This window comes from Falco naumanni, chromosome 12 (assembly GCF_017639655.2).
Source record: "Falco naumanni isolate bFalNau1 chromosome 12, bFalNau1.pat, whole genome shotgun sequence".
Lineage (NCBI taxonomy): Eukaryota > Metazoa > Chordata > Aves > Falconiformes > Falconidae > Falco > Falco naumanni.
This window is the reverse complement of record NC_054065.1, coordinates 19,003,514-19,027,078: the sequence shown is the minus strand read 5'-3', so window position 1 is coordinate 19,027,078 and position 23,565 is coordinate 19,003,514. Positions and strand designations below refer to the sequence as shown.

The window sequence follows — 23,565 nt, the reverse complement described above, 5'->3', positions numbered from 1 at the left end:
AAACATCCTCTGCCTGTGACAGTGATAGGATTGCTTTCCTGACTAATCATGAGGGATAGTTAAAGATTCATAATACAAAACAGGTGCAAGAAATATGCGTAGAATTGAACATTTTAAAAATTTAGACTTCACAAGAGTTCAACTGCTGTTCTGGGAGGTCTAAATCAAGTTAACCAGCCAGTGCCTAAAACAGTTCAACTCTCTTCAGAAAGATGTAAGTAGTAAAAAGTAGAAAACTGTGCCAACAGTATTTGTTTCTAATATCTCCATAATCTAAAAAGAAAATAATCTATCCATTGTGAAAACTGTACCTACAGGAGGATTTCTCTTTCCTTAGTTTAATCTTAACACCTAATAAAAGCTGTTGTATATAACCACATCCGTACATAGTGTTTTCAATCACTGCCCATTTATCCAAGACGTAGCTAGAGAAGCTAGCTGAACACTAGTGAAGCTTTATGGCTGTAACTGAACACCAGGCAGGGTACCTTAAAGGGCCACACACACAGCCACCTCAAAATCTCTGCTGGCAACATGGGTTGCAGGAGCTTTTATTCATTGAGGAGTGGTACCTGGTGCACCGGATTGGGGAGGCCAAAACATCTGCACAGGAACTGCTTGCCATACCCCACAGTAATAAGCTCCAAAATCTAGGGCGTGGGAGAGAAGGAAGCAGTGCATCCAGCAGGTCATCCATTCCACTTTACAGAGGGGGCAACTGTCACACCATCCCCTGTACAACCTAGAGTAGTCCTTATTATAATTACCTCTCAATTAAAAACAGCAGTAGCCTTGTTTTCACTAATTGATGAATATTGCTTATTCTCTACCAAAACCACACTTTTTTTTTTTTTTTAAACTTCAAAGATGTGAACACAAGGTTTACAACAATAACATCTCTGCATATCCTTAGTTGCTATAGAAAGGAATTCAATAATGATGCAGAAACTGAATAAAAAGACCTAATAGAGTTGTAAGAGCTGTCTAAATCTAAGCCCTTTTGAAAACTAGTGACACGTCTTAGGAAGTCAGAGACACAATATTTGTGAGCATTACTAATTGCAGTTAAAGCAACTTCAAAGTGATGTCCAACTATCAGATCTGCCCAGTCAATTAGCAGTACCACAAGAGGGTTGTGTGTGTTTGCTTGTTTGTTTTTTTTTAAAAAAAAACAAAACCACACACCAAAAAGCAGCTAGAAGAAAACGTCTGGCAAAATCTCATCAATGACTTTCTTTCAGAGACTGCCTCCTCCCATTCTTGGAACTCAGCTGCATTTCTGTTGTATTCATAAATATAAATCTTGTTCTCAAATGCTCACTGCCTCCTTCTATCAGTGCACCCCCACGTAACAGTTAATATGAATTTACAACATGAAGAAATGAGACAACTGTTCTGTTATTGCAGCTACATATAAGTGAATGCGTTTTCAACTTGACATCAGTATTTCTTTTTTCTTTGTGCTAATCTTAAAAGCAAGGCTTATCTGGAACGCTAAAAACTGAGCTTAGAAAAGAAACAGCTGGAAGGAAGTTTCATTGGAAAACATTTAATTATAGCAGGTTTATTTCTTTGATCTGTAGATAATGTAACATTGTTTACTATATTGAGGTTTTATAAGCCAACGTTGAACTGCTACACTTCAAACTTTCCTGCCAAGACAAATAAAATGTAATTTACCATAGTCAATGTTTCTGTGCTACTGAATAAAGCCAAATAAACAATATGCTACTTCCCCATTCATTCCCTCAGACCCTGGAGATCCTTTGTCTTCAAAACAAAACAGGGGAAAAAAAATTAATCATCACTGACACCCCTGCTGGTAATTCACATTAAGAATTTTTAGGTCAAGCTAATGAGTAGTATACCTCTCTCTTCCAATCAGCCACAAAGACCAACATCCAAAAATGACCTTCAAAATATATTTGCCTAATTTGTCTCCTGTTATATTCTCACACCCTAGCCACTGGAGTCTGTGGGTTTTTACTACCTACACAGTTCTATAATAAAGAAGATCCCATGACTGCTTGCTAGCTCTTCTTCATGCATCATTCCTCTTTGCTTTATTTTCAAATGCTCGTATTTATTTAAATTGTTTTATTCCTCTAAGCAAGTGCCCAAGTAGTAAACTCATAAAACATGGGAGTGATTATAATCTCAAATACCTGAAGCTTGATCTTCCTTTGTAGCAACTTAAGGTAAAATTCTCCTCTCAAAAGAAGGAAAAAGGCATCTACAGCCATTAGGCAGGCTCCACTTTCATCTGCAATGTCTTAACACAACTCTCTCAGATAATTAACATATTGATGTTTTCATCATAAACTGCTTCTTTTCATCAGTACAACTAAATACTTAATTTTTATCTTCAACAAAAAGTCACATCCATACATTTCTGGCTCAGGAGTACGCTAAGCTAAGACAGTACACGCAGATGTTTCTCCAGCTGCTTGGTCAGCCTTACTCTTCTTCCTAGGCTTGTGCTATCAGTCCTTGCTGGAAGCAGCACACTGACTCACTGACTCATTATGGCTATTTTCAGGTTATGATCTTGTCCTGGTCTTCTTGCTGCTTTAATGAAGCCTCTAACCATCATTTAAATCAATTCTTCCACCTTTAAATCACATTCCCCTGCTCTCCATTAATATTTAAAACATCAGCATATCCAAAGAGTAGATACAGATAATCTGAAGTTCTACCATCGTGCAAACCTTGCCATATTCAATAATTCAATAAACTTTACAAAGAAGAAAGGGAAACAGTAGATCACTTTCATAAAAGCCCTGTGCACATGGCAAAAAAATCTGCCATGCAACCATGCTGGATTTTTAATTGTATTATTATTTTTTAATATAAGGATTCTAGATTCTTTTATGGTAAAGTATTTTCAGAAAGATGAGTCTAGTTCTACAGGATCCTGCCATTCCCTGAAAAATGGTAACTGTTAATTTCTTGTCCCACTAAAATCAGTGGAAAATTTAACCTTTAATATAATGTTAATTAATGTAGAGTTATGAAGCCCTCTATCTTCTATTAAGTCTAATTTTTGTCACATGCAACTAAGTTGATGTGACTCAGTCTGTTCTTTAGATTTGAGAGAGATGTAACAGTGCTCCTGGTTTCAAATGCAAAAAAGAAAAAAGTTTCAAAAACTCAAAGCAACATTCCTTTGAAGCACAAGACTTCACATTCATATGCCGAACAGAACAGTTTGAATTAGTGAGCATAAAAATCCAAGCAGAAGAACCCCAACGAAAACCCAAAACACGTCTCTGAACTAGCCTACTGTTATAATATCAATTTGATGAATTGAAACTACAGAATTTTGTGGGAAAATTCAAAGTGTAGAGAAAATTTGAACATTAAGAGTAACAATTTGTAAGAGTAACTGGCTGCTGATTGATAACACTCCAATCAACATTAAATAAGTGTATTTCCATTTTTATCTTTCTAAGTTCTAACCCTGCATCAAAGCATAACAAATTCTCTATTTCATCTGTCTCTTGCCATTTAGTTTGTATTCTTTTAAGAACAGGTCATGTGCACCCCCCAGATATGAGATACGGTTCTTCTCTTGTGATGCAAAACACTGCCACATGCTCAGGGGACAAATTTTGGGATAAATCAGTAGGAATGACAAAGTAATAGCAGTAAGTGGGAAGACCACAGTGAGGAGAAGAGAAGCTACCACCCAGACTTCAGCTGAGAAGATGGTAGAACGGAGAGAAGTCTTCCTAGGGACCACAGCAGACCAGGCAGAATTTCTGTGACTGAGTTACAGCAGTGACCAAAACCAGTCATGACAGGAAGGATCTATCTACCTGCAGGCACATGACGGGCCAGCAATATTTTTTTTTATTTTATTCTGTGCAGTTGTCTCATTGCTTGTACAAATTACCACCAAAAAATGTGAATGATCCTCACAAACAAAGCAGCTTCCAGCCAGAAATTACTCATCAATATTAGGTGCAGCTAGGAATTTCTGCATGCACACTTAAACAAAGTCACGTAGCTCCCTCTCTTCATATACAAGCAGCAAACAACGAGGGAGAAGTCACTGAAACCTTCTTTCTTCTAATCTGTGCCCAAGAGATGCCAAAAGGAATGCAAAATGCTCTCCAAAAAGAAGGGATGAAGTGAACAGGACAGATAAGAGAAGCAATGTTTTTATACTGTTCTGTATCCAAGTCTCAAGCTAGACACTGTCAGTGTTTAGTTATAAATCCACGCAAGACCTCTAAGAAGTAGGTTAGCATTTCCAACACTGCAGAAGTGTCCAAAACAAGGCACAGAAAAGTTAAATGAGAACAACACTTCTTTTGATAAGTCTCATTTATCTGATGACATATGTTCTAAAAATACAGAATTGTAGGCTGAACAAAGTGACCGGTGAGGAAGATCAAACTGATAACGTACAAGATAATGACCCAGTTGATGTGCAGATTCTTTCATTTGAAAAAGAAATAAACCCTGTGACTGAAAGCTCCAGCCATACTGCTGCTATTCTACCGTACTAACAACAACTAGATTCTATAGGTTTATGCACATCACACAGCCTTGGAAATCCAGCATCAATCATGTTAACTGATTCACACAAGATAAAAACAAAAGTCCAACATCTGCTTTCCTTGGCAAACCAATCTGGAAGTTAATGCATTTCGGAGTTCCTTTTAATCATCATAAATAATATACAACCAGATGAATTAAAGGTGCTGCCTTGTTTTCTGGGCAAATCATGCTTGGGGTCCCTGTTAAAGCACCCAAAGAGGTTCAAGTGAGGAACTGAGTCCGGGTGCAGATGCAGGGCTGTGATCTTGTTGGGATCATGGAGACAGGATAGGATAGCTGACGTGTTTGGAGTGCTGCAATGGAGGGGTATAGGCTCTTTAGGAAAGACAGGTGGGGAAGACAACAAGATGGAGTTGCCCTCTATGTGAGAGAACAGCTGGAATGCATGGAGCTCTGCCTGGGATGGATGATAAGCCAGCTGGGAGCTTGTGAGTAATAACTAAAGAGCAGACCAGTATGGGTGACAGCGTAGTGGGTGTCTGCTATAGGCCAACAAACCAGGAAGAAGAGGATGAGGCCTTCTACAGCAGCTACAAGCAGCCTTGTGTTTTTCAGGCCCTGGTCCTCACAGAGGACAGACTTCAACTACCCTGGTATGTGCTGGAGGACCAACACAGCACAGCATAAGCAATCCAGAGGGTTCCTGGAGAGCACTGCTGACAAGTACTGGACAAAAGCAATAGAAAAGACAACAAAGAAAGGTGCTCTGCTGGACCTCACACTTATGAAAAAGAATGACTCATTGAGGATGAGAAGGTCAAAGGCAGCCTTGGCTGTAGTGACAACGAGACGGCAGAGCTCAGGATCCTGAGAGGAGGGAGCAGGGCAAAAAGCAAGATCACAACCCTGGACTTCACGAGAGCAGATTTTGGCTGTTTCCTGGATCTGTCTGGTAGAGTCCTGTAGGATAAGGCACTGGAAGGAGTGGGGTCTAAGAAAGCTGGTTGATATTCAATGACCACTTCCTCCAAGCTCAAGAGCAGTCCATCCCAACAAGCTACAAGTTCAGCAAATGTGCCAGGAGGTCTGTATGGATGAACAAGGAGCTCATGGCAAAACTCAAACATAGAAAGGGAGTATACAGAAGGTAGAAGCAGGGATAAGTAACCTGGGAGGAAAAGAGAGAAAGAGTGTCCAAGCATGCAGAGATGCATTCAGGGAAGCAAGAGCCCACCTGGAGATTAATCTGGCCAAGGTAAGGCTGAGGTACTGAATGTTGTCTTCATCTCAGTCTTTACTAGTAAGGCCCATGGTCAGGAATAACCCAGGACCAAACTTTCTTTCCCTAGTATACCCAGAAAGTTACCTTCTTGGACTTCGTTCAGTATAAAGAATAAGTTCCTTATCAATTGCCAAAAATCAGAGTTTCACAAACATAAAGGCTTCCCTAGTCATAAATTTGGATACACTTCCAGAAGTGTCTACATAAAGCTCTGGACAAGCTCTTCCCTTCATCTGATCAGCTAAAAGTGCTAGATCTTAAAACAAAAGAAGCCATAAATATTTCATCATTCAAGAAGGCCTGCAGAAAATGTCCACATTTTCTTGTGGGCTACAAACTTGACTCCCTCCCCCCTGCCATCCTCATGCCAGTTTGGATTACGGAGCAAGTAGAAACTGCAGTCATAAAACAAGCACTAAGTCATAGAAAAGACTTTTGTCTTATTCAAGTCAATGAATTTACTTATGATGCAGAACTACTCCTTGAAGAGTATCATCAGCTCTGTACAAGTACAGAACAGCAGTATTCCTTCTAGACAATTCCTGAAAAGAATTCTTATGTAAAACATGTAAACCGTAAGATTATTTTATCTTCATGCACATTCAGATCCCTATGTAAATTGAGCCACAGTTACCACACTCGTGAGGAAAAGCCATATTTCACGTAATGCAAAGGTCTGAAGTTAAACACAGCACGTTTGTAACCACTGTCAAAAAACACTCCTTGTCAATCTCAGCGTTTGGAAAACCAGGCCATGTTTGGACAAACACTCCATGCTGAACTCTTTCTGAAAGATCTTTCTATAAATTAACATTTGGCTTGCAACAGATGAAATGATTACATAACTCTGAAACATAACTGAAATATACCGTCAAGATTCCTGCATTTGGCACTGCCACATAAGCTTTAAGTCTTGAGTAATTCCAATTTTCCTGTTCAAGGCTTGACAACATATGAACACTGAAATAAAAATTCAGGCAATGAATTTAGCCAGCAACTGACTAATGTGATTCAACAAAAGAAACAGATTTATTAAATCCATTTGCATAAGCTACTGGTCTTTTATTGCTGGCAAAATCTAAATTTTATTGAGTTTTGTACAGACTCACTTTTTAATAGGGATTTTTGGTTTGATTTTGTAAGAAAGAGGAAGTTAAATTCTCTACTGTGTCATAGAAGTGCAGTGCAAACAGTTTCAAAAACTGCCAGATCACTGTGTCTTCAGGTAAGCCTTCAGAGAGACAGTGCTTTAACAAACAGTCCCATAACATAATTTTCTGCAGTTTAATAAGCTTTAGCAGCAGCTTTGCAAGTCCCATATTACCTTGATAAAAAGGAAACTGAAACCATGTGTCCAACAACCCCTGAAAGTCACAGTACTTTGCTCTTTGTACTATTTACAGGAGGTGCATGCTAACTTTGTGTTGAACTACCTGGCATTTGTGGTTTAGAGGTACAACATCAAACACCACCGCCTCTCTTCTTGCACATCTTTATCAACCCACAGTATTTCTTCTGAATGTTTTGTTATTTTTAACTAGCAACAGATAGCTCAGTTTCAGTCATACACTAAATCTGATTAAGTGCTAAATGAAGACTTTGCATAACTGATTCAGATGTCTTTTTTTTTTTTTAAAGAATGTCATTCCCTGAACACAACTTGTCTCTCCCTGCTACAGTACCAATTGCAGTAGTAGTTCCTAGTTGCTGACCAAAACTGATCAAAAATTACATTAAAGCCCTGAGAATATCTCCTGCCTTATAGGTATGGAAAAGAAAACTCCTTACACCTATGCATAAGATTGTCTTAACATGAACGAATTAAAGACAAAGAATTCAGAACAACCCACCATTACTTTTTCCAGATCACTAAGAAGAAGGCAGTAGCTTTATAACACTACAGCCAGTCCCTATTCTCACAACCAGGTTTATAACAACTTTGGACCAAGAAAGTACTTAATTCTCTTTGTTGGAATAACCCTCTCTTTCTAACATTTCAGGAGGTTCAGGAGTTTTGTGACACACTGGCAATCTCCTCCTTCCCATGCAGATGCAACAGCTCACAGGTCTAAGACAGGTGCATGAGCTGCTTTTCAGAGCAGATCATCCCACACCCCATGACAACCTTCACTGTAATGATGAACAACCAAATCCAGATTCACTTGGCTGAAACCCTTTACAGGTAAAGTGGACGGTTACGGCTCTAGAGGGACTTCACTCATTTCCCTGTCCCAGGTCTCCTGCAAGGTCACGATTTTAAAAGGAAATAATATGCTGGAAAAGATACACTAACAAACCCAAACAAACCCATACAAACCCCACCACACAGTTTACAGTGGCAATGTGTACCTAGATAGCTTGCCAACTACGGCAAACTAACAGAGCTGATCACGTACAATATGGCTTTGTTGAAAGGTTGCTCATGAAAAACAGGCAATAAAAATGGGTAACTTATTACCATGATAGCTTAAAAATCAAACACAGTGAACCGACTGCCATAAACCAAAGGAACGATATATGGGGAATGAAGAAATTTCTGATTCCAAACCGACAGCAAGCCGCTCTCCAGAGTGTTTTCAGAATACAGTATAAAGCTTATCACAACTTGTACAGCAAACTGACAGGAAGCTGCTGGTATAGCAGGAAAAGTAAATGAAGTAATATATAAATATGTAGGTAAGTAGCAATCTCAGTATCTGCAATACTATTGGTGCTTGGAGTTCAGCTTTGTCTCACATTTGCTCTGTGATTTTGGGCTAGTCACATAGATCTCTCTGTAGATAAGTTTAGATAAATATATTTGCTCTCAAAGCATTTCAGTCTCCAGAGATGAAGCATTATATGAAAGCTAAATGTTGGTATTTACAGCCTACAGCTGTTTAATGATGGTTGAAATGTGAATTCCACATTTATCATCTGATAGAATTAATTCAAAAGCAGTCCTCATACATGTTTTGACAATGTGTGAACATTCAGCACAACTCACTGCATGTTATCTGGCTGTGAAGTATGACCAAAAAAGTCCAACAAAACCTAAAACAAACAAAACGACAAATCACCCCCAAGAACTTACTTGCAGAAGTGTTCCATGAATAGTATTCTGTCGTAGGCAAGGACTGGTAGACTCTGGAAGCCCCTCCAACAAGGACAGCACTGTATGTGGTACTTCATTTACCATAATAAATGGAACAAGGGCCCGACCTGACATCTCACGTAAACGGTACACAGGAGAGTGCCCACACCTAGAAAAAGAAAAAATACCTATTATTTGTTACCCAGCTGCAATCCACTGCTGTAGCTAAAACAAAACAAAGGATAATGCAATGAAAAATAGAACACATTTCTTAGAAATCAAATAGACAGTTTTTCTTCTCAGTAGCAAGAGTATTTGCCTAGAAACATAAGTCATACTAGAGCCATGCTGGAGGCTTCAGAAATGCATACAGTTTAAAAAAAAAAAAGACCTAAGAAAACGAAAAGATGCAGTTATTCCATGAAGCAAGTAAGTATATGGTCTCGTTCCATCTTACTTGATGTTTCTCTTACATTTGAATATGATTGCTGTAGAGTAAGTATTCTGAGTTTCACTTAACTGAAATGTTGAAATATGTCCTTAATCAGATGTTTCCATAGAACACAACATGGTGTCTACTGGAATTTTAGGCCATAACTCCCACTGTATTTTAAAACATATTTAAAGGCAGGAAATAAGACACATTGGAAAATATTTTTCTATTATTTATAATTAGTATCTAAAAAATAAATATTTTTTGTTTATTAAAAATTAACTGACAAGACTCAAGACTGCATATAAAACAGGCCAAAAAGAACCTTTTTTCTTTTAATATTATTATAGTTTTAACTGGCTGTAGATTTATGAATATACATAGAATTAACTGTTCAGCTATATTAACACATTAACCAGCTGTATACTACTTCAGCAGCACGTATACTGAGTTGCAGTGAATAAAAATTTTTTTTTTGGTTCTTGGGTTAGGCTAAGCCTTTCAAAGCCAGGAACGCTTGCATGTGTTAATTTCTGGAAGGCAGGTACAACTCAGCCACCCGCAGTCCCAGACAACTGAGAAAGCTACCCCAGGGTTTAGAAATGAATGGCCAAATGACTTGGACGATGTCAAATGCAGTATGGCAGAAGATACGCTCTGATACCTGACTGTGATGACCCAGAGAGATGGCCTTCCCTCCTCCTACCCTCTCATCCTTTTCCTGAATCGCTTCTTACATATTTTCAGCTTACAAAATCACATGTAGTTGAGATTCTCCCCTGCCAAAATGGGTGAACCACTTTTGAGTTCTCCCAAACAAGCCCTGCAGCACCATGCCTATGTATTTAAAAAATGAAGTGAAATTAAAAGGCATTCTAAGGTTTCAAATATCTCTAGCAAATTTAAATCAATCTCAAAATAGTAGTTTACTTTAGTTCACATCAAAGAAAATCAGAAAGTAATTTCCACCTTGAACCAGCAACTGAATTAATTGGGTTTTGAACACAAGGCAGTAAATAGACTTAATTGAAATAGCATAAGAGTTCTGACATTTTAGTCATGTTAGGCCACGGTATGCCTGAAATACACAGACCTTGTTTAGAGAAAGTAGAGAGCTATGCTGCCCTTGAATGACAGGCTTTTGTGGGAATTCTCATCCTTGCAGTATGGCAAAATGTTCTATCCTCCACCTCCCCATGTCTACCCTTGTAGGGAATGATTTTTTGAAGAATCATCTTTGCATTTCCTTTCCAAAGATTGGCTTGTCCTTCACAACAGAATGCAAAAGCAGAGCAGTCACAACTGGAGGCTCTTCCATATGGAAAAGTTTTAATTCTGTATTGATAGGGTGCAAAAAGGAAGTCACCTTAGCTCTTAATAAAAAAACTAGCATGGTTTGTTTTTTTTTTAAACAAAAACATTTTAATTCTACTGCACAGTAGACAAGCCTGGGAATTGATTTGTTTGCAACATATTCTTTATTTCTGCTTAAACCGTGTTTTCTTAACCAAGAGATTCTCACATGTAGATGTCCTTTCCAAACACAAGCAACACTGATACTGTAATGAATGCCTAGTTTTTAATTAGCTATTAACTGTATATTCAGGAATGTTCTTTATTTTGTTCATGACCTTTTACAAATTCCAAGGAATCTGACATCCTTAACAGGAAGCGTGGAAAAATGGGTAAAATGCCAGGGTTTCCTCTAACTTGTGCAAGGGTACTTTCCATCACTACATGCTTCAGAGGGGGTTTTCTCCTCAAGCGCAATGCAATGAATTAGAGTGGAATTTTGTGGGGGATTTCCTAGTAACAAAAAATAGAGTTGAGAACAATTATTAGATAACCTGACTTTAACTTGGCTGTCCTACAAAAAATGACAGTAAAGACTTGTAACACATGCACATATCTATATGGAGATACAGGATTTTACATATCAAACTTGGTTCCACACTGTTATCTTATCAAATTTATTATAGAAATAGAAATGACAGCTCTACATTTAGAAAGAAGAAAATAATTTCATGTAATAGGCAAAATTGTCTCAGCTGCCAAAAGTCTGGGTCCTCAACAGAGATGCCACCTCAGCATTTATACTGAATGTATATAAGGCAAAACTGCAATTCTCAAAACTACAGGTGACTCTGATCTTCACCTCTCCCCATGCCCAAAATTGTTTGTTCTCTGTAAGAACCTCAGAAGCCAAGGGCTTCAAGAAGCCTAACTGGGACCCTCAGATTCAGTTCTGTGTTGCACTTTGAGGATCTTAAATCAGGAGGCAATAACTTTGTCCTCCTCCTCCTGCTGAGCAAACACACAGGTGTGCCCAGTGCCTGAGGAGCTTGCCCAGGACACAGGGGACCCAGTTCTGCAACTTTCTGTGCCTAAGGGAAGTGCACACCCACAGCTACTACTTGCCCAGAGGGCAACCCAGCCACCAACCTGCCACTGTACTAGGCCCCTGCTGTACATTAGTGCTAACTTCTCATACTACAGATTGCTACACAGGGTGCAGTGTAGTCACAGCAACTGACATCTCGGTGGAAATCCCCGTAAGAGCACTCCTGCAAAGTCACTACTAAGGAACAAAAGCATCACTAAGTTGAAGAACAGTAAAGTATTTGCTTTATAGGAAAACATATGGGAACATAAGGAAGGTATTTCACACGGGCAAATAGCTTCCCAAATCTGAGAGGGGTTAACATTCCTACTGTTTCTTCTTTTTTTTTTTTTTTTGATAGTTTTATTTTTTTAAATCTAATACTCAAAGAAAATTGGCAAGAAACTCGCTGATAACATTTCAAAAACACTCCATTCACATACACGTGCAAGGTATCATGCCAAGTCACCACTAGTGACCTATCCCTGAACTTCTGCATACCCTGAAGGCACTTATATGTGCATCTCTCATGTTTTGAAGGCATTTGGCTTCATTCCTGAATCATGCAAAGAGTTTGCCAGAAGAATGTCAAAATATACAATACTTTTTCCATAACCTTTAACAGCACCCTAAATTAAGAACAGGCAGTTTTGATTTTTCCTGGATCCCACTTAGATATAGTCTCTTACCTGTTAATAAAACTAAACAGGATCAATTCTCAAAAAGTGAAAGAAGTGAATGCAGATACAACTGAGTAACAAAACCCAACAATCTAACCTAATGTAGCAATTTTCTGTTTATTGTTATACCAGCGTCTAAGATCAGCTACACACCTTAACACTGAGTCTACCACCTGTGTTCTTAAATATTCATTTTATCTAGGATTTAGCAATAACTATGGGAATCAATCTCTTAAGCTGTATCAAGACAAACCATTACACAATTACGGTAATCACTGTAACTCAGTTTGTACCTGCAGCAAAACCCAGCAGCTTAAAGAAAGAAATATTTTAAGTCTATTAAACTATTCCGGTTGCTCCTCTTGCAGCAGCTTAACACACTACCATCCCTGAGATCAGTGGTGGCAGTTGCCTTGCCAGGACATTGCAGAAAGGAACAGGACCTCCAACCTTGGCCCCTTCACCATCCAGACTCTGAGCTTCACCTGCCAACAACATGACTAAAATCTGTTGCAGGCTGCCTCTTCTCATCACCTCTGCAGGCAAGTACAAGCAAAGGAGTCTGGCATCTGTTAGGGCATATGTGTGTGCAAATCTGTATTTAAAACTGTTTCATTGTCTTTGATTTGAAAAATACTTGGGGGTGGGGGGGGAAGTGTTTTCAGTATGCGACACTTTCTTTACATGCACATCATGTACAGACTTTAAAAACTAAGAAGTATCAAAAATGTCATTATGTAAAAACATCCAGTATGCTAACTGGATTTTATTGTATCTCAAGGTAGCAACAAGCAATGAAACGTTCAAAATCCTCATGTGATACATTCCTATTAAATCCTGAGGGCTGTTAACAACTATTGAAGCTGTACTCCACGCTGAACTCAGTACTGTTTATCTAGGTGCACGAGGTACTGGATGTAAACATGTTTACTTCAAACAGGCCATGATCAAGAACAAAAAGTCAATAAATCTGAGAAGGTTTCACTTTGTTTAACTGTGGATTCAATGCATTTCCACTCCTCCGCTCCAGCTTTAACACTTAGATCCTGAACAATCTTCCTAACTGACAAGATTTATGACCAACTCTTATAAAGCACAAAGATTCCATACTCCTCTGCACACATCAAAGTATCTAATTTATTACTCTGGCTACAAACAACAGAACACTAGCTGTAAATAAAAATATCTTAAACTTTTTTTTTGGGAACAAAATCCCCCAAAACCAAAAAACTGCAGGTGTTTCCTATGTGCTTATTTTTCTTCCTTTCTTATTACTCCCCCTCAACAGACCTTCTGTTACCCAACTCAACAAACCAAGTAAGGATTACCTTTTATATGAAGGTTACAGAAACAAATGAATAGATCTAATTTGAACATAATCACATCTGTACCTGAAAATATGTCCATTATATTAAGTAATACCTACAGTTGTTAAAAGGATTAACAAGGAGAAAATATCTCCAAATTTGCTTGATGTTGTCACAGTGATCTCTGCATCACTAATTATGTCACTGCTTATTAACAGTACTTTATGCAGTCCTACAGATAGTATCGCAGCATCACCATTTTGTTCTCAGCTGAAATACATTCACATCCATTGCCTTCACAAAGTGTTGGAAGAGGGAACAGCAGCCATGAAAACAGAACTGAAACAATGGGAGAACAGCCTGAACAACAAGGAATGGAATTTCTGCAGAAGGAGCCTCTAATCTTGTAAGTCAAATCAAGTATCCCACCACCATCACAAAAAGAGTTTGGGAGAAGAGGGCAGCATGAGGCATGAAAGGCAGACTGGCAGTTCAAACAAACCAACTCTGCCTGCTAGTTAAAGCATTTTAACAGCCTCTAGGTTTTTAAAAGATAAAACTGATTAAAAAACTTGAATAAATAAAATTCAAATAGATAGTATCCTTTAAACCCTGGAGCTAATTATTCCACCAGGTCCTAACGTATGCACTGGAAAGAAAAAATTGTAATAAAGCTTCTGCCTGATTCTATGTAGACACAGTAAGTTGTATGAGAAACAGGTTTCCTCTTTCTTGCACCATGCAGCTATACAGTTATTTTATCAGCTCTAAAGCAAGAATTAAAACCATGACGTTACATTAGGGGAAAACATGGATGGGGATCACAAAGACAAGTATTTAGCAACCGATTCAGTTCCTATTAGAAAGAGTTTGGTTATTAAGATTCAAGAGCATTGTGCTGTCTGTATTAAGTGAAATAACTCAAAAAAATACACTTTTTTTAGACAACAACTCCTCATGATTACATACTGGTTCACTTTTTTCCCTTCAGGTTCTCTCCTTAAAGACTAATTTTAGCAACTTTCAAATTCAGTATTACACGTTTCCAAGCAAACAGAGGTCCAAAAATAGCATTTAAAAAATACTCATTCTTCCACACAATTAACATAAATTGGACTCCTATACTGGGGACAAATCACCAGGATAGTACTTATTCATTAATGCAAGAGTAAGGTTTTCTAGAATCTAAACAATAATTTGCTATACATGTACCTATTTTTTTTCATTCATTTATTGATTTCCTTCGTTTGTATTTACTTCTAAAGAAACACAACTCTCTCCCATTTTGTTAGAGTTCTGTGTCCCTTAGCAATTAAAGTATCCAAAGCATTTAGTTTTTAAAATTTATTCCACTATGGATACCTGTATTGTAATTGGCCTGAAGACAATTTTTTGTTCTTTAATCTGAAATTAAGAACCAAAAAGAACCCAGAACAATCTGGGTTTTGATATAGCATCTCAATATTTACCTGAGAAGCAGAAAAACATTACAAAAGTATCAACAGTTTGCCGGAGGTTTTAGATCTACAATCAACACATGAATGTCTGAATGTATCCAGGGACAGAAACAGATCAAGTTTAATTTTAGGTTATTTATGCAGTACTAAACCTCTACATTCTTATCTATTTTCTTTAAAGTGAAGTTAATGGTTGCCCAAACATAATGTATATAGAGGCTAGAAGTTAAGTATTTTATTCTTCCAACTTGGGCAATTAAGATAAAACTTTATGTTTTTGTAAGGGCAATGTTTTCCACACAAGCACTCTAATGAATCAAGAGTAGCTGTAAATACTGCAGGAACTATGCAGGCAAAGTACACAGCCTTTTATTTGTGAAAGCTGCCCACAGGCTATGCCAGGAGCTGTTTCTCCATATGTTTCCAAGGGCTTTCTAGGAAGAAACTACAGACACCTCTCTTCTAGTCACCAAGACCTAGGTTATTGTAAGAAGTGGCCAACTGATACCAAGCAGAACCAACAACAGAAACTTGAATTGCTCTGGTTCAGCCAGCCAACAAACTAAGATCTCTGAGGTATAAGCCTACGAAAACTGGTATTAAGTTTACTTATGTATAAACTGTAGACCAACTGAAATATGTTATCTTCAAATGGAGATTTGCTATAGAACATGCTGACAATCTAAAATAACATCTCTTTTCTTGCATTATTATCATCAAGAAATCTTAAACATTATCTCCAGGTAGCTAACCTCTACATTTATTTAACTATTTGTTTAGAGCTCCTTCCATTAGTTTTTCATGCACAGCATTCTAGAGAAAATACAATTGCTCTTAACTCAAGGTCATGTAAAAGAAAAATATTAATTCACAACCATATTTCAACTTTGTTATTTGTGAATTGTTATTATGATGTTTCACAACTACAGAATAACTAAAACAAACACATACCACTTACTACCAAAACAGGAAAAAAGACAACAAAAACGTAGACAAATTATCTTCTGTCTTTGCAACTGTATCATTACTTTTAACTCTGTGAAAGGGAAGCTGAATGTATAAATCAAATCTCAGCACACCGTGATAATTTAGAAAGCTTCAGGTAACTGTAAACAGGAATGTAACAAGAGCAATTTTCAAAACTTACTATCAGACCCATGAAAACAATCAAAGGATCTTGGTTTTCAAAGACGCTTTTCTTCCAGCCATACCACCAAAAGCAGCTAGCCCATTGCCAAAAAGCTCTCCCGATATTGACTCCTCTTAGGCTGGTTTTCGTTAAAAATACTGGCTTTTCAAAATATCATTGTACTTGGTTTTCCTTGACACACCTACCATCCTCTGCACAGTTAATGCATTATTTGTCTCCATTTTCATGTTCCCTCCCGCAAATACATTTGCGGAACAAGCTAAATGTTAATATTTGGCTACTTATCCTGACCAGCAAAGTACTTACTGACTGGGTAATTTTAAGTATGTAAATTAATAATACAACAACTTTGCCAATCATGTGTTGACAGTTGAGCAACCCATACATTTTACTGAATCATATTTCAAAAGAGAAGTAGTATACACCAAATTTCAACTTAGGATCCCAGCCATCGGCCCTCTTCTTCAGGAATCTGCAACACTGGAGATAGTTCCTCTCAGTGGTCATGAACACTTCTCTGCTAGACATCACTTTCTACTTCCCGTGAATCTGACAGGTCCCTACAGTTTGTGAATATTTCCTAAATTGCTTCAGATGATAATCTGCCAATGAAAAATAAACAGATGAACACAGTGAAATCTGGAATATATAAGGAATCAGTAATATATAAAGGAATATATACATAAGGAATCAATGATGAGTATCTAGGGGTTGTAATATTCCCCATCAGCATCACTTGAGCATGAAAAGAACAACTGCCCACAGTTTAAGAGAAAAGGCTGAGGAATACAGCAAAGAACATACAAAATGTACAATGATTTTTTTACTTGATCAGAAGGTCTTGAACAGCCTACTGCCAATCAAGCACATTGTAGTACTAGAGAGGACTACAATTTGAACTTAATCAAAACTGAGAAAGCGACAAACTCTTTACCATTTCTTAAATATGCTAAAAAAAAGCCTAAAACTTTCTTATTAATAAATACTTACAGTGACCCATAAATACTTTTACAGATCAGTGCTATTCACTATGCAATCACGATTGCACAGAAAATAGACTAAGTAGAAATGGAAGAGTTCCAAGCCAGTTCCAGCTCACAAGAGGAGTTATGCTCAAAGGGTAAATGCATTCCTCTCCCTCCCTTCTTCCCCAGCCATGCAAAACTTCCATCTTAGGTGTCAAACAAGAGATTAACACTGCAAAATACAGAAAGAATCTAAAAACAATGTATGTTTTAGAGGTGTACATTGCTCTTTTTTCCAATGCTTATGCCAGTTCATGTACTTTGAGAACCTTGCCTATAATCAAAAGGCTATCTGTCTTCATCTTGCAATGACTGGTCAGCCCCACAAGCTTCCCCAGCAAGGACAGGGAATTCCAATGGGTCAGAGCCTGCTCCTAGTAGTATCACAGGGATTCCAAATAATAAATTATTGCAGACAGTTATAATACTAAGAAGTTATACTGATCAGACATTAGATTAAGGAAGAAAAAAACCAGAGACCAAAGACTGAGAAGATATGCATATGATACAGAAAGCCAGAAATGCTTTTATAAACAACTGTAATCAAGAGCAACCATTTTAATACAACAATGCTGCAATAAACATACATAGTTCTTTTAATCTAATATGAAAAGGCATTCCCACATGATGTCTTTGCTTATCAGATCCCTGATAAGACTCCAAGTCTTACAGAAATGACAGTTGAAAATGGGCAAGTGTTAATATTAATTCTCCTGCTGGTACAATAAAGGAAATAGAGGAGAAAGGCAGACGAAGCACAGTGAGCACAACTGTTCAGCTATCTTGCTTGGCCACTTACCAAAGGATAGCAGTGTTTAGCCTACAGAAAGTCAGACGGCTGCTTTCAAGTCAGATACAGGATAATATACTAGACCTACATATGCAATTGTACATGTGTGAAACAAAACAAAAATCAGGGAAATTGAATTCAAACAACTTACAAACAGCAATCTTAATGAGGTATACATGACTGACTTCAATCAAGCTCTTCCAAAACAAACTGAAGAGATCTTTTATCAAAAGTACCTCACTCCCCCATCTTGTGCTCTTTATTCAGTGTAAGGTTTTAAACTTATCTCAAAGTCTCACAGACACTCTTGGTTTTACATTTGAATTTTGTTTCTTTATTACTCCATCTTAGCCCAGACCCAATTCCTGTGAAGCCTACACAAGCTTTGTCACAGGGATACAATGGAACTGAACTGGGCACATGACAGATATAACTTACCATAATTAAACAGAACACAGAGCAATAAAACTAATAGGTATAGGTTAACAAAGAATATTTTTTTCAAAACAGCAACCCACATGCAAGTAACGTTATTAATCAGTGAATATTTAAATTCACACCACCTTCTAAAATATTAATACTACTATACTTGGGTCCTTTTCCTTAAAACATTTCTTTAAAAAGCAAGCTCTCTCAGATTTATAAGATAATAAGATTAATCTGTGACTCCTAGAGAGCCCCAGAATTCACGATCAAGCGCTCCGCTTCCTAAGAAGCTAAAATAAACCTGGATCAATCTCAATTATTTAATACACATTTTTCACACTGCCTAAAACACAGAACTCTGTGATTTGCAACGTTAGTATACACAGGTTACAATAGTAAGATCATAATTTTACGTATGCCTCTCTATATAAGTGGGTTTATTGTTCAAAAGCAAAAGATGTGAACTATGGCAATAATATTGCCCCCCCTTATCTGAAGTAAACTGAGCAATGAAGACTGAAAAGAATATGCAAGGAATTTGTAAACGTAAGTGGAAAATAATGGGGAGAGAAAAAAAACAGGCAAAGCTGCATCAGAATGACATTTTGCATCTTAGTAGGAAAGCATCAAAGAACAAGATATAAATCAATCAATAAGTAAGTCAATGGCAAAACACAGCACAATAACGTAAATATATTAAATGTATCAGGCAATTGAAAACCGTATTTGGGTGATACGGTACTATGCAACATCATGAGGTTGCTTCATTACAAGGGAAAGATCATTGAGCTGTTGAAAACTTGTCCTTAGGCAGAGTGCAACTGAAGGCCTATTTTTAAATTTCCAACAAACATTTTTAAAAGATGGACTGTGATCCACTTGGGCCAATAAAAACTGCAGAACAAAATTAATTGTAAGAAATCAAAACTTAAGTTCCTACTTCTATTAGAAATCTGTATTTCAGGTAACAGCATTTTTAAAATAGCTTTCTAAGCTTGTTGGTATCTGACAAAAGCTCTGAATAGCATTTTGTACAGAACAATTTATGGAATAATCTCAGTGTTATTAACTAAACCTCTTGGACTTCACTAAAGGAGTCTGATCTCACATTTCACTCTTAAATTTTAAGAAAAATCTTCTGTAACCTGCACATTATCTGGATTGATTTTAAAAAGATTTAACTGTAAGTCAACAAAACTTAAGTGTATTTATCCACTCAATAAAATCAAGAGTACTGCATTACACGCATGGGCTAAAGACTCAGGTGGAATTGTGGCCCCTAGGATTTTTCTTTGCTCCCGCCACCCCCCTCCCCGCAACTTCAAAAGAAATTGGGGCCAACAGTCCGCATCACTTCTTGCGGAGGGCAGACTCACAGCTGTAAATCTCCACTAAGAAACATAATAAGTGAGACTCACTTAATGCATCCAGAAACAGTCCACCAAATCCCTAGGGTAACAGATTTTTAGAGTTGAAGACTTTGGCCTAACCCCTTCAAAAAGCCCAAGAAAATAGAGTTTACTGAAGGAACGCCATCTTGGCCCCACAGCAGGCAACCAGCACGGCTGGACGCAGGCTCTGCAAGCACTGCACAAGGACATGCTTCACAGGAACCCCTTGGGACACTGCATTGGTACTTGTGGGGGATCCCATGCAGCAGGTGGGCACCACCAGCACCACAGCAGTGCACAGGGGGCACTCCTGACAGCTCCCACCATGTTAGCCAAGTCATCTTTTAAGAAATTTACAGAGCTGACTTTGCCAACAGCCTATATAGGGGGTTTCAAAGAGTCTGTTCTAACAAGCAAGCTGTGAATGTTGTAGCTTCCCCCCCCCCCCAAAAAAAAAAAAAGGCAAACAGAAGAAAAAGTGTACCAATAAGAGAAATCATACCATCTTCAGCTGTTTCCTCTGCCTTTCCAAGGCATGGGATAATTAGACCAATGTAAATCCACATTCCCTCCAGCAGATGCATCCAGCCCACTTAAATAACAGATTTATTTGAGCTTTCCTATCATAGCTACTATGGCAGCAACTGAGCTGCCAGTTTGCTCACAGCTGACATGGACTTCCCCTCTCCTTCTCCAAGCGCTTTTAGGAATGACTTACAGTAACTGAGCAGCTGACAACACTCCATCCTACAGAAAATTTTTCCTCGCCACACACAATTATTTTCCTTGCATCTTTGTGTCCGTCATTAACTAACAGTCACAGTAATTATCCTTGTATATTAACTCCAAGCCCACCACTTGAATGCAAAACCAAAACAGCACTATACCAGTTCGGGGTGGTGGATGGAGGGAGGCAGGAGGGGGAAAAGAACAGCTGTAAAGGACTAGCGCTTCCCACTGCCACCTACCCCAATCCCAGACTAAAAACAGCATCAGGGGATTTTGTATTTTAGCTCCTCCATTTTACATAAAGATGCAAGTTATAAAATTCTACACAAGAAAACAGCGTCTATTTCATAGCTGTGTTAATTTTATGGAAAGATGTTCACATTTCTATTTAAATTGTTCTCAGACTGAATTTCTTCAATGACTTCCAACACAACCTAGCTAGAAGCAATGCTGTTTTGAAATCTGTCTGACAAAATTTTGAAGTGGAAATCGCACTGGGAATTAAAAACAGTTTTGTCAAGTGGAAAACAAGGCACATACACCCAAAGATTTTCACAAAATTTTACATTGTTTATCCTTTTAAGACTAATTTTTAAAAGCTTCTCAAAGGATTAAACGCTCACACTCCTAAATAGGGGTAGACTTCAATTATTGAAAAGTATCCAAGTCAATACAGCGATATCCATTTTACTCCTTCAGAGCATTCAGCACAGAACATTTAACACTAAACAAACACTCTGTCAATGCCATGGTACAAGAGGACATAAGGTAACTCAAATTTAGATCAGTCTAAAGAGATTACAGGTCTTTGGAAGGGGGAGGCGAAAGGGAGGTTATGTTTTTGTTTCATACTTAAAACATTACCTCCTGATTACCTCCCTTGTTAATCGAAAACATTCTGTACATTCCTTCATCTCAGAAAGTAACCATTAAAGCAGACCTATCTAGCTATTAAAAAAAAAAAAAAGATGAGGTAATAAGTTGTGAATCAAAGTGTTCCCTTCCAAATAAAACATCTGCAAAAGGAAAGGGGAAAAAATAACTTTTAACAGAACTGCAGATAGGTAATCAAATGCCCTAGTTCAACAGGGAGTAACGAGTATGCATGCATACAGAGATTGAGATTTGTCCTTGTAGCATTTAATCCTACTCATATTGTGCAATTCGTCTCAGCACGGTCAGAGCAACCACAGCAATACTCCCACTAGATGGAAAATTCCACTCAGACGTAAGTGAAACTCTTCAGAAGCCCAATTTGAATTCTTCCTGCTAAACCCAGTTCTGTTCACAGAACTGCTCATTTGCTTGCAAACACAGAAAGTGCTCTGTCCAGAGCCACAAATGAATGCCTCTTCATTGTGCGCCGAGCCTCGGAAAGAGCCTGAAGATCGGTTATGGGTTATATTCACCCCTCCTCTCTCCCTACCACATAAGCAGTATCTTTCCTTGACAGTGACACAAATATAAAAATCTCACAGTAAAAATATGGCAATTAAATGTTGTAATTGCACTGGGCTACACGTAATTATATTTATATGTAGAAATTATGTAATGCAATACTATATTAAGCAATTCAAAGGGACAGTCAATATATACAATTTAATGTTCTGATGCATAAGGCCTTCAGCACCAGGCTTTCTCTTTGATTCCAAGTGGTTACTTCACAACAATCTTCATTGCTACCTTCTAAAGAACAACTAAACTAATAGGAAAGATTTTTATTTTCGTTTATCTACTCCTGTAGAACAGAAAATAGGAAGGGAAACAGAAGGGAAAACAGCAGCATATTTATCTTACCCAGGTAATCACCCATATGTATTTCAACTAATGCAGTCAAGAGTGAACTGAAAACAATCATGGTATTCACAGAACAAGGGCGTTAAGAGCTGTTCACAGAAACAGAGCCAGAAACAGCACACTGAGCTATATTATAAACACACACATTTCCCCCTGCAGAATCCTTGGTATTGTCCCCTGGCAACCATAAAAAATGCTAATGCTTTGCTAAGTAACCTGACAGAAAAAGCATGTCTACACACCCAGATAAAATTTTCTGTCTGAAATACGCAAGAATTTTATTGTAGTCTTAAACCTGTATCCACAACACTTACTGCTAAATTCAATGGAAAGGAAATGCAGAAAGCATCATCTTTATCTGCCACACCACTCTCTTTAGGAGCATAGTTAAAGGAAGGTAGATGCAATGATATAGGTCTGTTAAATGTTTCAGGTTCTTCTTTCACAGATTTTATTGGGTTTTTCTCCCCACATCTTCTGAATGGATTTAAAGGACCTCAAGAGAATAAGCTAATTAAGTGTGAAGAGTTATTTTGCGGGTATATGCACCTTGCCAAAAGCAGCAGTCATAATATAAAGACAAAACTCAAAAGCTGTAATCAGAAGCTTATCAAAAGTTAATCTATTACAGATATCAGAAAATACGCTGAAACATTATATTAAAAAAAATAATATAAGCAAGCATTCTCTGGTGTATTGGCATAAAAACAGAGCTAATCAATGATGTAACTAACAAATCCAGTTTTAAACATTTCCCCTAAATGCATTTAAGATTCAAACACAGAAGAAAACCAATAATTTTTAATTGTTAAATACATTGCATTTAAAACCTTTTTTTAACTACAAGGGGTTTTCCTCTTAAGAAAAAATGGTAGGTTATTATTTATTCTTGAAAATTTAAAAACTTTTTAAGAAGCAAGAGTTACATCACACTTGCTGTGAAGAATAAGCAGAGCTATTATTATTTTTTAACATAAACAGTAGTTTAAAATAAAAATTGGAAGATCTTAGGATAACAACTTTATCTTGTTTCACTACTAAAGGAGCAACATTAAGTACAGAACTTTCTCCTCCTATTGCTCTGAAGCTTTCACACAGGCAGCAAGATTCCTCTCAAATACAGATTATGCTTATTTCTC

The 23,565-nt window shown here is 37.6% G+C and overlaps 1 protein-coding gene across 3 annotated transcripts in view; it reads right to left on the bottom strand.

The window, feature by feature from the left end:
- THADA (THADA armadillo repeat containing) overlaps window positions 1-23,565 on the bottom strand; it is a 161,986-nt gene that overhangs the window by 79,110 nt on the left and 59,311 nt on the right. For all 3 annotated transcript variants that reach the window (XM_040611455.1, XM_040611458.1, XM_040611456.1), the window contains exon 29: window positions 8,862-9,030. In XM_040611455.1, coding sequence (XP_040467389.1) covers window positions 8,862-9,030 — 169 coding nt within the window. The remainder of the gene's footprint in view (window positions 1-8,861; window positions 9,031-23,565) is intronic.